The 14,639-nt window shown below is 36.2% G+C and overlaps 1 protein-coding gene across 1 annotated transcript; it reads left to right on the top strand.

Moving 5' to 3' along the window:
* Positions 1 to 1,676: 1,676 nt before the first annotated feature.
* On the top strand, positions 1,677 to 2,593 carry LOC115952524 (L10-interacting MYB domain-containing protein-like). The gene is made up of 3 exons (XM_031069696.1): positions 1,677 to 2,009; positions 2,099 to 2,132; positions 2,214 to 2,593. The coding sequence occupies exons 1-3, from the start codon at positions 1,677 to 1,679 to the stop codon at positions 2,591 to 2,593; spliced, it is 747 nt and encodes a 248-aa protein (XP_030925556.1).
* Positions 2,594 to 14,639: the final 12,046 nt, after the last annotated feature.

Raw genomic sequence — 14,639 nt, 5'->3', positions numbered from 1 at the left:
TCTAGGTAGGTAGTTTTGGATGATTTTGCTTCGAATGTTCTTCGTATTCGAATGTTGAGGTTCTTGAAGTTCCTAAAGGCTTCAGGGCTTGATTCCAATAGAGTTTTTGTACTTCTGAATCTTCTTTAATGCTGCTTGTGGCATGGATGCCTTGGTGTCTTCCAAGATCTCTCCTAAGATGTCCTGGTGTGTAGAAATGTTGCCTTAGGAAGGCTTCTATTTATAGGAGTTTGGGGGTAGGTGAGCAACACGTGGCGAAGTCTAATTAGTGACACATGTCACAATCTGATTGGAGGATTTTTAAGACTTTTTTTCCAAGACATATGACATCTTTTGATTGACCGAAATGTCTTGATTTTCAAGGTGGCACATGTCAGCAATTGATTGGATCGCTTATGTCATTGCTTACGCGAGCCGGATGTCGTTGCTTACACATGCTGATGTGTGGTATGTGTCATTACTTACATGGGCCGATTTGTGATTGACATTTTACATGCTTTTTTTTAATTTTTTTATTTCATGACACTTGGCAAATTTCTGTTGGTTCCCAAATGGTGATGGTAGAAACTAGTTGCAATACATGGCACTTTGTAATTGGCCGTACTTTATGGACTTAATAATATGATGTGTCAGCTTGTGATAGGTCGGAAATTTTACCTCTTTACATGTATATAGAGCTCGTTTGTTTAAGCGTATTGAGAGAGCTAAATGCCCGTTTATCAACTCACAAAAATCAGGATATGTTTGGCTGGGCGAAATTTGTGGGATTGCATTTTTGAATCAGCAGATTTTCGCATTTTAGGAAAGGCAATTTCCCGTTGCGATTTTGATATCGCATGATTTGCAAATCATGATTCTGCCAATATTTTTTGCTAAAAACCAAAAATAGCCTTTAGTCCTCTCCCTTTACCATTGCGTCTCCAGTCCTCTCCCTTCACCATATATATCCTCAATCCTCTGCAACGCTCAACTTCACAAGGATTGGTTCTCTCTTCTTTGTTTTTGCTCTGTTCCGTGTATCGTCATTCTTCATCGCAATTCCAGGTAACTATTCTCCATTACCCATCTTTGAATTTATGATATAGATTTGGGCTTTTGGCATGTTGGTTTACACCATTTGAACTCAAAATATTAAAACTTAGAGATATGTTGTTTGTTGCTACTGCTGGTAAGAGCTCTCTCTGTCTCACAAATAGCCCTGCATGGTTTTGCTGCTGTACAATGTGAACCAGAATTTCTTTTATGAAGTGCATGTTTGTCTAATAAGCGTGATTCTTATAGTTGTAGATTTTTCTTTGCTTAAGATTGTGCATATGTTAGATATATAATCATTTGTATGACGTAATATTTACAATAATGTAAAAACCAGCAGAGTTTGTTCAATATATTTGGTTCCATGTATGTTGCCGTGATCTTGTTTGATTCTTTGATTGAATCTGTTTGCATGATTTAGTATTTTCAATAATGTAAAAACCAACAAAGTTTGTTCAATTTATTTGGTTCCATGTATGTTGCCACGATCTTGTTTGATTCTTTGATTGAATCTGTTTGATTCTTTGTGGTTGTAGAACTTACCTAGGAAACTTACTCCTACTATTCAATTTTATCATGGGTTTGGTTGTAGAACTTGTTGTATTTGGCTGAACATTGATATTAACAAACTTATGTTTTTTTAGATGGGTAAGCCATCACAAAATAGCTCAAATGTTAGAGCTCAATGGCCATCAAGAGTAACAACTATCTTTTGTGAATCTTGTGTGGATGAGATATTTAAGGGTAATCGACCTAATACCCACTTCAGTAAGAAGGGTTGGACAAATATTATAGCAACTTTTGAAAAGAAAACTAGAAAGGAATATCCTAGGGCGAAGTATAAGCATAAATGGGATAGTTTGAAGAAATATTGGGTACTTTGGAATAAGTTGAAGGGAAGTGAAACTAGATTGGGATGGGATGCAGCCAAAGGAACAATAACTGCAATTGATGAGTGGTGGGAGAGGAAACTAATGGTATGTTTTGTATAACCCATTGTACATATTTTGTATTAGTAGATAAACCATGCTATTTGAGTTATTAATGAAAATATTCAAAATTGTAGGAGGTTCCTGAAGCTGCAAAATTTCGAAAGAAAGGTTTGGAGAATGTTGACTTATTAGACATTATGTTTAAGGACATTGCGGCCACAAGAGATTTAGCATAGGCCCCCACTTCAGGTGTGTTACCTGATGATCTTGAGACACCTAAGGAGGGGTTAGGTGATACTTCTGCTGACTCATCTTCTCCAAATGATGATGATGACGTTCATGAAGATGAGACTCCTAACCTCACACAACCACCTAACCCAATACAAAAGAAAGGAAAGAAGCGAGTTTTACCATCATCCACATGGAGCAAAGGGAAGAAAGGAGGAACAACATTACAGTTGACACAACAGCTTAGTCGTATCTATGATGTTGTGGAGTTAAGGAACTTAGCTTTTTCAGTGGAGCCAAGTAGTACTATTCATAATGTCATGGAACGCGTGTGCACCTTAGATGGCATTGAGAAGGGTTCCGAACTCTACCTCATGGCGGCACATATTTTTCAGAAATAAGAGAAGAGGGAGATGTTTGTCGTGATGGAAGAACCATATTTACAACTTCAGTTTCTTCAAGAGGAGGCAAGATTGTTAGGAGGGCACTACTTTGGCACTTAGGGTGTTTTATGTTTTATCCTATGAATAATGTTTTATGGAAGAGAGATGTTTAATGTTTTATTGTTTTATCCTTTGAATAATGTGGTTGTTAGGGAGGTCACTACTTTGGCACTTAGGGTGTTTTATGTTTTATCCTTTGAATAATGTTTTATGGAAGAGAGAGATGTTTTTAATAATTTATTGTGTTTATCCTTTGAATAATGTGGTTGTTAGGGTGTTTTAACTTGTTGGGTTGTCAGGGTGTTTGAATTACAAAGATAGAAGCTTGGTTGTATCTTTGAATAGAAAGCTATTAAATCAAGAGTTGGGACCTCTTTTCATTATTCTCACAATTTTTTACCAATACATCAACTTTATTTTTTCACCAATGTTGAGTTTGTTAGGTTTCCTGATAACAAAATTAAATTAGTGTTGTGATAGGATCATATTGTGTAGTGATTGACTAGTGCAGTGGCACCATATTATATCAGAGTGTTAGAATCTTTGTGGACTAATTGAGTAGTGTAGTGGCTACTGTAATTAGTGAATTTGCTACATTAGTATTGCAAGGAAGCATGTTACTGCTGCAAGTAATCGTTGCTGCATTACTGCTGTAATTAGTGATGGTGGTTTTTTCTTTGTTTGACATACAAAACTACTTTGTACTTTAAAAAGTCTGTTAGTGTGTTCTTTATAGGCAAAAATGCAAAACTGACCCTTTAACTTTCACTCTTTTTCATTTCAGTCCTCTAACTTTCAATTTTGTCAATTCAATCCTCTAACTTTCAATTTTTGTCAATGCAGGATTCCGTTAAAACCCAGTTATAGGCTGCCGTTAATGTCACTGAAACAATGTCGTTTTCCTTTCTTTTTTTTTTTAATTTTGAAATTTTAAAAAAAATCTTTAAAAAAAAAAAAAAAACAACAACAACAACAACAACAAAAGGCCAAGTTTGTCGCTGCCAACAACCTCCGCAATAGCCAGCGCACACGCCACGAGTCTCTACAGGATGAACATCTAGCCAACGGAATCCAGGATGACTCGAGCAACGTGACCTAGTCCTATTCAAGGACCTGTCGGCGTTCGCGTTCAAGAACATCAGCCTGACAAAGATTGAGTCGAGGCCACAGATCACACACCTTAATTCCGAAATTTTTTTTAAAAAAAAAAAAAAAGAAGGAAAACTCAGTGACATTAATGGCAGCCATAATTGGGATTTAACGGAATCTTTCATTGACAAAAATTGGAAGTTAAAAAACTGAATTGACAAAACTGAAAGTTAGAGGACTGAAATGAAAAAGAGTGAAAGTTAGAAGGTCAGTTTTGCATTTTTGCCTTCTTTTTAATAACAAATACAAAATTGACAGTCTTGCCTTAATTTTGTAGAAAGCCTATTAGCTTTAGTTGCATCTTCTTCTTTTTTCAATTTTATGGTATAATTTTGTTGTTTACAATGAAAGTACAACAAGCTAGAGCATATGTCCAATTGATGCTTGGACTTGTGCTTAGTAGTACTCACCTTTGTGTTAACATAATGAAAACTCCAGTTTTCCAATATGTGTTCAATTCTTTCATGTCCTCAACAAAAGTCCACTTATTTGTCTTGCATACAATGAATTTAAAAGCACTGCTTTATGATCTCTCTAGTTTTGCCATAGCTGCCTTTCTCTCCAGAATCAGTGCCACTTTATCTGTAGACTAATTATACTGAAGTTTTGTATGTGAACAATCTCTAGATTCTTAACAGGGGTGATTTATTATTAAGAAATTGGGTTCATTATCATGATTGGCTCCATTAACTAATTATCAGCATGAAATTTTCTTGTGAGCAATCTCCTATTTTGTTTTCTCAGGTTTCTTTCTAAGATAAAAGAATATTATCTATAGAAAAATGAGAGAACCCCTCCAGGCATCCCATAGTTGGTGGTTCAAATCAGTACACCTTGACTGAGAATTATATAAAGCAACAGGTCCTTGTTATACCAATTTTTATGGCTACTACAAGTTTCTAGCATATAATTTGTTAAGAGTCAGGACCTGTGAGTTGCAAAAGAGTGAGAAGTTATCTGGTTTTTGGCATTGTAGATTTGTGCAATTTGGACCTAAGGTGAAGTGCCACAGTGGAGCTCCAAGTTGTCAAGGCTATCTTGCGACCAAAAGAAAGATTGGGAAGATTAGACTCGTATAACAGCCTTGAATCAAAAGAGGGTAGCTACAATCATTGGGGAACTGTATCATTAAAATCTTATTGCATATAATATTCACCAGAACATATATATCGCTCACTTTTCTTTACCTTTTTGTTTAAAATCTAATTGCATATGTGGAACTTATTGAATCAATACAATCCATTTTCTCATAAATAAATAGAGAAAATAGCACTTCATAAGCTATCTCTAGAAGAGTCACCATTTTTACACACCCAACTTTCACTCAAGTACTACATGCTAATATTTACTCTTAGCAACAACTTTCAATTTGATTAGTAAGCTGGCCCTTCGTAGTCCTTTTTATTTAGATATCTTCTTCTATTATGTTCTTTTGAAGAATGAAGACCAGCACAGAATATTTTTGGTCACCTAAAGCTTATCAATTTTTTAATGGAGAGTTGCTTTGCAGTTCTGTAGCTTTGTTCTCTTTGCTTTTTGATTATTACAAATGACTATCTGTTGCAAACTTACTGATGATTTGTTGGTTCTTATTGTGGATCATGGAGGGCTTTTGTTAGTTCTCAAATTTGAGGCTCTTTTGCAGTCCACTGATCATTATCTCATTACTTTTTCCTTATCTGCTACAAAAATTGTATGCATTGGAACTATTAAGAAAAAAAATTTGGTATTGTTGTTGGAATAGCACTTCATAAATCAATTTTCATCACAAATGGTGTAACCTGTTTCTTCTTTTTGGTCAAAGTAGTACAATCCATTCTGCAGTACAGTCCAGTCATTGCACACTCAAACCCACCCTCATGCAAGCACACACGCACCCCTCCGCAGCAATATACGCACCACCTATGCGCACACACACGCACACTCCCCTACACACCCTTACACACACAGCTGTCACACCTACACATGCACACCGTTGCAGCAATATAAGCACCACCTTTGCACACCCTTACACCTACTTACAAATATCTACAAATATCATGCCTACAACTGTCACAATTCCTATTTACAAATATCTACAAATATCCACCCATGCATACCTTTACAAATATCCACATTGTCACACTACAGTACCTATCATTTAAATGTTTACTCATTTTCTTTATTATGATTTATCTAATTTATTGTTATAATTTTTTAGGTGAGATTCCTATGGATTACAATGATCATATTGATAATAGTGATGAAGATCATTGTTATGATGTGGAAAACGATGAATGTGATGATGAGAAATTATATGATCTTGTTGTTGCTAGATGTTACGTTGCAGTGAAATATTATATGAAATATATTGATAAACAACCTTGTAGAGTTTCTGAACAAATTGGCTATATGTGGTTGATGGATTGTTTGATGGGTAATGAAACGAAATGTTTAGAATGAAGCCACATGTTTTCCTTCAATTGTGTGATGTTTTACAACATACATATGGGCTTCAACACACAAGGCATATTAGGCTTGAAAAGTCAGGAGGTATATGTTTAATGATACTTGGACAAGGAGCTTGTTATAGGATGGTTCAAGAAAGATTCCAACATTCTGATGAGACTATACATAGACATTTTCATAGAGTTCTGAAACACCTTAACATAATGTCAATGGATATCCTCAAGCCTTTTGACCCTACATTTAGTGTAGTTCCAAGACATATACAGAAGAATCCATTGTACATGCCACACTTTCAGGTATTCATTTCATACATTCTAATTTGTTTCTAAACTTTATTTCCTAAGTATCTAAATTTTATATTCTATTTTAGGACTGCATTGGTGCCATTGACGGTACACATATCCAAGTTGTTGTTGGAGACGACAAGAAAGCTTCAAATTATAATAGAAAGGGTGTGACATCTTTTAATGTGATGGCAGCATGCAATTTTGATTTACTTTTCACATTTGTTATGGCTGGATGGAAGGATGCAGCACATGATACACGTATTTTCTTAAATGCTATCTGTCGACAATCTATCAACTTTCCAAAACCACCACTAGGTATATAAAATTTGTATATATTAAATATGTATGAAGGATATTATTTATGTACATCTTACATTTTTTTTTCTTTTACTAAGAAAATATTATTTGGTTGATGTTGGATACCCCTTAAGGAAGGGATATTTGCCACCTTATAAGGGACAGAGGTATCATCTTTCAGATTTTCGACGAGCTGGTCAAGAGAATCACATAGAAGAGAGGTTTAATTATGTTCACTCATTACTTAGAAGTGCAATTGAGCGAACTTTTGGAGTGTGGAAGAATAAATGAAAAATTTTGAAGCAAATGCCACCTTATGACATTAAGCACCAAAAAAACATTATAGTTACTACTTGTGTTTTGCATAATTTTATTAGAAAACATGATAAGGAAGATGAGGGATTCAATTGGGATGAACATGGCTTGGACAGACCAAGAAACAATAGTAGTGGAGAAGGTAGTAGCAGACAGGCAAACGTTGAAAATATACAAGATGAGGAGATGAAATTTGGTCGTGACAAAATAGCTCGATCCATTTGCAGGTTGTAAACAATATTTTTATTATTTCTATTTTGGTGTTTTGGTTTTTAATTTTTCGGATATGAACTTTTTTATTATTATAATGGATTCTCTAGTATTAATATTGTTGGCAATTAACATTTTAATATAATTATTTTCCTAATCAGTTTAATATCTTTTTCTTGATGAGTTATTTTTAATATTTTAAATTTGATAAACTTCTCTCCATGAGTTTCAACAACGAAAACATCATTATTGTTGTTATTATTAATGTAATTGTTAAGCTTAATTACATATTTTCAATTAAAAAAATAAAATAAAAAATAAAATAAAAAAACACTAATCACAGGAAAAATGACAATAGAACATTCAAAAAATAGTTAAGTCCTTTTTTGGAATTTACACTCAAAACAGCTATTTTTAAAACAGTTTATCCAAATGCTTAATATGGTTTTAAAAATAAAAAACGCATATTTTCACATTTTTACCAAACACTTATCTGTGGTTTTTAAAATGAAGTTTTCAAAACGCACATTTTAAAATTGCTAGTTTTTAAAACGCACCTTTTGAATCAGCTTATCCAAACAAGCCCATATTACGATAACTAATTTAAAGTTTTAAATAGCTTATTAATAATTGATTAAAAAAAAAGTAGCTCATTAATTATTAAAATAGTTTGGAAAATATTTATAATTTGGCGAAAACCACATTTTCGTCCCTACATTTTCACTTGATTCCACTTTGGTCTCTAACTTTTTTTTCCACCACTTTTAGTCCCTATCTTGGAAAACGCGTCTCATTTTTGTCTCTGCCGTTACATCAGAGACGGAAAATACACACATGGCAAACAAAGTGCATTGTTGACATACTAAAAGCTAACATGGCCATTAAAATAATAATAAAAAATGTTATTTGGCATTTAAAAATGCCACGTCATTAAAAAAATTAATTTATTAATTTTAACTAAATAAAAAAATTAAAAATAGAAATAAAAACCAAAAATTACATGAATTGAGATCTAAGTGTGTCTTGATCAAGAACAACAATAACCATTATTATTAAATCCGTTCCGTTCTAACTGGAATATATCATACCGGGATGCAATCCGGAACGGTAATACCACCCGTTCCACCTCGAGTCTAATTCCGACTAGTTTCGGGTCATTCCAGCCATTCTGGCAAATTTCGGTAAATTTCAGCCGATACCAGCTTTTAGAAGAAAAAAAAAGAAAAAAGAAAAATCCCTAAACTGACAAACTCATTAGCACAGCATGTCATTACCTAGTGACGATCGCCTAAAAAACAAACCCAACCATCATAGAGGTCACCCCTTCTCTTCTTCACTTCGTCTTAGACTCTTTGCCAGTCTGCTCTTCTTTCCTTTTTTACTTTAGTTTTTGCTTTGTCAAGTTTTTGTTTTGTTTCATATTTGTGTTTGCCTTGTAGACTTTTAGTTTGCTGACCCCACCCACGTGACAAAGTTTTGGAAATGACAAAAGTCAAAAAAGCTGACAAAAGAGTTTGATTTCAAACTTATATTTGTTGAGTCTTGCCTGTCTCTGTGGTTGTGTTCTCTGTCTCTCTGTCTGTATCTACCCGAAACTTTGATATTCTGTTGTTGTGTTCCCTTCTTACCGTCGTTGGCGCCACCCTAGTCGTAAAGGTATTCCTAGAATCAAACTGTAAGTCCCGTTTGAGCCAAGAGGGCGTGTAGGGCATGAGAGGTATAAGGTTGGTAAGGGTATGTGTTACGAAATGCAACGGTTGGGTGAAAAACATGATAACTGAGTATTGAACCTAGGATAGTATGGATAGGTTGTGGAGATCCAACTCTTCTATCAGCTTCAGGACTAGTTGTCCTCCTGATATTATAAATGAAGAAGATCACACTATTAATGATAATGAGTTGATCCTTGATTTTCGTAATTGGAATATTCCTAAAATTGATACTAAAACTGTTTATAAAACTAGTTTTGTTGAGAGTACTTTTTATTCTGCTTACAAGTCTAGAACTGTTGAATAAATATTCTCTATTTCAAAAGTTCATGAAAAATGTTGTTTGTTTTCTAAAAGAAATATTAATGAATTCATTGTTGCTAAAAAATTAAACTATTTGCATATTGGTATGGTTCAAGTTGCTATTAAACCACTCACCCGAAAAGGAATTAATGCTTCTGTTCTTATGTGTTTAAGAGATGCTAGATTTAAGATCTTCAAAGATAGCATTCTGTTGAATTGGGCCCGTGTGTGGCTTGAATTGCCACAAACCCAAGTCAAGTCTAAATTCTCCTTAGTTGACCAAATCCTATTTGTAATAGGATTTTTTACTCCAGCCGACTTTTGACATATATATATATATATATTATGTTTAAGAAGTAGGGTAGTCGTGAGAATATATAGAGAAAAAAAAATTCAATTAACCTAGTGAGCAGCCGTATGAGAGAAAATTGAGAAAAGAGAGGCAGTCAGCTTCTATTCTTATTTTTTCTGTGAGAGAGTGCTAGGGTGTAATTGGGATTTGGGTTTCTTGAGAGTGTTCTTGTGCACTATTATATTTTTCCTGATAATAGTGAAATCCCTGCAACTCCGTGGACGTAGGCAAATTGCCGAACCACATAAATATTGTCTTGTGCGTGTGATTATTTTCTTTGACGTGTGTTTTCTTTATTTGTTTTGTTTCTCACAGGTTAGGAATTTTTGGTTAAATTCCCTACAACTGGTATCAGAGCCTAGGGTTAGGTTTGAGTGGGAGCAATGGCAGAGGAAGCAGGAAAGGCGTCTGGAATAGAAAAGTTTGATGGCACAAACTTCGCGTATTGGAGGATGCAGATTGAAGATTATCTCTATGGGAGAAAATTGCATCTGCCTCTTTTAGGGACAAAACTTGAGGCTATGAAGGCTGATGAATGGGCTCTTCTTGACAGACAGGTACTAGGAGTTATCAGGTTAACTCTGTCTAGGTCTGTTGCACACAATGTTGTAAAGGAGAAGACCACAGCAGATCTGATGAAGGCTTTGTCTGGTATGTATGAAAAGCCGTCAGCAAACAATAAAGTGCACTTGATGAAGAAACTGTTCAATCTGAAGATGGCAGAGAATGCATCAGTAGCACAACATCTGAATGAATTTAACACTATCACAAATCAATTATCGTCTGTAGAAATTGACTTTGATGATGAGATCCGTGCACTGATCGTTTTGGCTTCTTTGCCAAACATTTGGGAGGCAATGAGGATGGCAGTAAGCAATTCTACAGGAAAGGAAAAACTCAAGTATAATGATATACGAGATTTAATTCTGGCTGAGGAGATTCGCAGAAGAGATGCAGGTGAATCCTCAGGATCTGGTTCTGCCCTAAACCTTGAGACAAGAGGCAGAGGTAATAACAGAAATTCAAATCGGGGCAGATCAAAATCCAGACTTTCTAATCGGAACAGAAGTAAATCTAGATCAAGCCAACAAGTACAATACTGGAATTGTGGGAAAACAGGTCACTTTAGGAATCAATGCAAAAGTCCTAAGAAGAAGAATGAAGATGATTCTGCTAATACTGTAACAGAAGAGGTACAGGATGCATTACTTCTTACAGTAGACAGTCCATTTGATGATTGGGTTTTGGATTTAGGAGCTTCGTTTCATACCACTCCACACCGAGAAATCATACAGAATTATGTTGCAGGTGATTTTGGTAAGGTGTATTTGGCTGATGGTTCAGCCTTGGATATTGTGGGTATGGGAGATGTTCGAATATTGTTGCCCAATGGGTCTGTTTGGTTACTGGAGAAGATTCGACATATTCCTGACCTGAGGAGGAATCTGATTTCTGTTGGACAACTTGATGATGAAGGACATGCAATACTATTTGTTGGTGGTACTTGGAAGGTTACAAAGGGAGCTAGGGTATTGGCTCGTGGAAAGAAGACTGGTACTCTGTACATGACCTCAAGTCCAAGAGACACAATTGCAGTTGCTGATGCAAGTATTGATACAAGCCTATGGCACCGCAGACTTGGTCATATGAGTGAGAAAGGGATGAAGATGCTGCTGTCAAAAGGAAAACTACCAGAATTAAAGTCCATTGATTTTGACATGTGTGAAAGTTGCATCTTAGGAAAGCAGAAAAATGTGAGCTTCTTAAAAACTGGCAGGACACCGAAGGCTGAAAAATTGGAGTTAGTACACACTGATTTGTGGGGGCCTTCTCCGGTTGCATCCCTTGGAGGTTCAAGGTACTACATCACTTTCATTGATGACTCAAGTAGAAAGCTATGGGTTTATTTTCTGAAAAATAAATCAGATGTATTTGAAACCTTTAAGAAGTGGAAGGCCATGGTTGAGACAGAAACAAGTTTGAAAGTAAAATGTTTAAGGTCAGATAATGGAGGAGAGTACATAGATGGAGGGTTCAGTGAATATTGTGCTGCAAAGGGAATCAGGATGGAGAAGACCATTTCTGGGACACCACAGCAGAATGGTGTGGCTGAGCGCATGAACAGAACTCTCAATGAGCGTGCTAGGGTATGAGGTTGCATGCTGGACTACCAAAAACTTTTTGGGCTGATGCTGTTAGCACTGCAGCTTACCTGATAAACCGAGGACCTTCAGTTCCCATGGAATTCAGACTTCCTGAGGAGGTTTGGAGCGGTAAAGAGGTAAAGTTTTCACACTTAAAAGTCTTTGGTTGTGTTTCTTATGTTCATATTGATTCTGATGCTCGTAGTAAACTTGATGCAAAGTCTAAAATATGTTTTTTCATTGGTTATGGTGATGAGAAATTTGGCTATAGGTTTTGGGATGAACAAAAAAGGAAAATCATCAGAAGTAGAAATGTAATATTTAATGAACAAGTTATGTACAAGGATAGGTCAACTGTAGTGTCAGATGTTACAGGGATAGATCAAAAGAAATCTGAGTTTGTCAACTTAGATGAATTGACTGAAGGTACTGTCCAGAAAAGGGGTGAAGAAGATAAGGAGAATGTAAATTCACAAGTAGATCTGAGTACACCTGTAGTTGAAGTCCGCAGATCTTCCAGAAACATTAGACCTCCACAGCGTTATTCACCCACTCTAAATTATCTCCTGTTGACTGATGGTGGTGAGCCAGAGTGTTATGATGAAACCTTACAAGATGAGAATTCAAGCAAGTGGGAGTTAGCCATGAAGGATGAGATGGATTCCTTGTTGGGGAATCAGACATGGGAACTGACTGAATTGCCAGTAGGAAAGAAGGTTTTGCATAACAAGTGGGTATACAGAATAAAGAATGAGCATGATGGTAGCAAACGTTATAAGACCAGATTAGTTGTTAAAGGGTTCTAGCAGAAGGAAGGCATTGACTACACAGAGATATTTTCTCCAATTGTGAAGATGTCAACAATCAGACTAGTACTGGGAATGGTGGCTGCAGAAAACTTACATCTTGAACAGTTAGATGTGAAGACAGCATTCCTTCATGGTGACTTGGAGGAAGATCTTAACATGATTCAGCCAGAAGGGTTCATTGCTCAAGGACAAGAGAATTTAGTATGCAAACTGAGAAAAAGCTTGTATGGCCTAAAACAAGCTCCTAGACAGTGGTACAAGAAATTTGACAGTTTTATGCACAGAATTGGGTTCAAGAGATGTGAAGCTGATCACTGTTGTTATGTTAAGTCTTTTGACAATTCTTACATCATATTACTGTTGTATGTGGATGATATGCTTATTGCAGGGTCTAGTATTGAGGAGATTAATAATCTGAAGAAGCAATTGTCCAAACAGTTTGCAATGAAGGATTTGGGAGCTGCAAAGCAAATCCTTGGTATGAGAATCATTAGAGACAAGGCTAATGGTACATTGAAGCTTTCACAGTCAGAGTATGTGAAGAAAGTTCTCAGCAGGTTCAATATGAATGAAGCAAAACCAGTGAGCACACCCTTGGGTAGTCACTTCAAACTAAGTAAAGAACAGTCACCAAAGACAGAAGAAGAAAGGAACCACATGAGCAAGGTGCCCTATGCCTCAGCTATTGGTAGCTTGATGTATGCTATGGTATGTACAAGGCCAGACATTGCACATGCAGTGGGAGATGTGAGCAGATTCATGAGTAGGCCTGGAAAGCAGCATTGGGAGGCAGTCAAGTGGATTCTGAGATATCTGAAAGGTTCATCAGATACATGTCTTTGCTTCACAGGTGTAAGTTTGAAACAGCAGGGTTTTGTAGATGCTGATTTTGCTGGTGATATTGATAGTAGAAAGAGTACTACTGGGTTTGTTTTTACTCTGGGTGGTACAGCTATATCATGGGCTTCAAATCTACAGAAGATTGTTACTTTGTCTAGTACAGAAGCTGAGTATGTTGCAGCAACTGAAGCTGGAAAGGAGATGATTTGGCTACATGGTTTCTTAGATGAATTGGGTAAGAAGCAAGAGATGGGCATTCTACACAGTGACAGTCAGAGTGCAATCTTTCTTGCCAAAAATTCGGCTTTTCATTCAAAGTCAAAGCACATACAGACAAAATATCACTTTATCCGTTACCTTGTTAAAGATAAGCTGGTAATGCTTGAGAAGATTTGTGGATCTAAGAACCCGGCAGACATGTTGACTAAGGGTGTTACTATTGAGAAGTTGAAGCTGTGCGTAGCTTCAATTGGTCTTCTAGCTTGAGGACAGGAGGATGAGTTGCAGGGATGAGGGATTGTGTTATGGAGGATTGTGGCTGATGTTTGCAGCTTGTGAGCCCTTAAGGGCTAAGGTGGAGCTGATGGAGGAGTTTGCTAGTGTAGCTTGATCAATTCAAGCCAAGGTGGAGATTTGTTGAATTGGGCCCGTGTGTGGCTTGAATTGCCACAAACCCAAGTCAAGTCTAAATTCTCCTTAGTTGACCAAATCCTATTTGTAATAGGATTTTTTACTCCAGCCGACTTTTGACATATATATATATATATATATTATGTTTAAGAAGTAGGGTAGCCGTGAGAATATATAGAGTAAAAAAATTCAATTAACCTAGTGAGCAGCCGTATGAGAGAAAATAGAGAAAAGAGAGGCAGTCAGCTTCTATTCTTATTTTTTCTGTGAGAGAGTGCTAGGGTGTAATTGGAATTTGGGTTTCTTGAGAGTGTTCTTGTGCACTATTGTATTTTCCCTGATAATAGTGAAATCCCTGCAACTCCGTGGACGTAGGCAAATTGCCGAACCACGTAAATATTGTCTTGTGCGTGTGATTATTTTCTTTGACGTGTGTTTTCTTTATTTGTTTTGTTTCTCACAGGTTAGGAATTTTTGGTTAAATTCCCTACACATTCTTGGTATGATTACT

This window comes from Quercus lobata, chromosome 1, assembly GCF_001633185.2.
Source record: "Quercus lobata isolate SW786 chromosome 1, ValleyOak3.0 Primary Assembly, whole genome shotgun sequence".
Taxonomy (NCBI): domain Eukaryota; kingdom Viridiplantae; phylum Streptophyta; class Magnoliopsida; order Fagales; family Fagaceae; genus Quercus; species Quercus lobata.
Note: the sequence above shows the minus strand (reverse complement) of the source record. Positions and strands in the feature narration are given on the sequence as shown.

Bases quoted from the DNA above. Each gene is read 5' to 3' on its own strand.
- LOC115952524 (XM_031069696.1), top strand. From the start codon at position 1,677: ATGGGTAAGCCATCACAAAATAGCTCAAATGTTAGAGCTCAATGGCCA. The intron at 2,010-2,098 runs GTATGTTTTGTA...TCAAAATTGTAG, and splicing joins GGTGGGAGAGGAAACTAATG to GAGGTTCCTGAAGCTGCAAA. The intron at 2,133-2,213 runs GTTTGGAGAATG...CCCCCACTTCAG, and splicing joins TGCAAAATTTCGAAAGAAAG to GTGTGTTACCTGATGATCTT.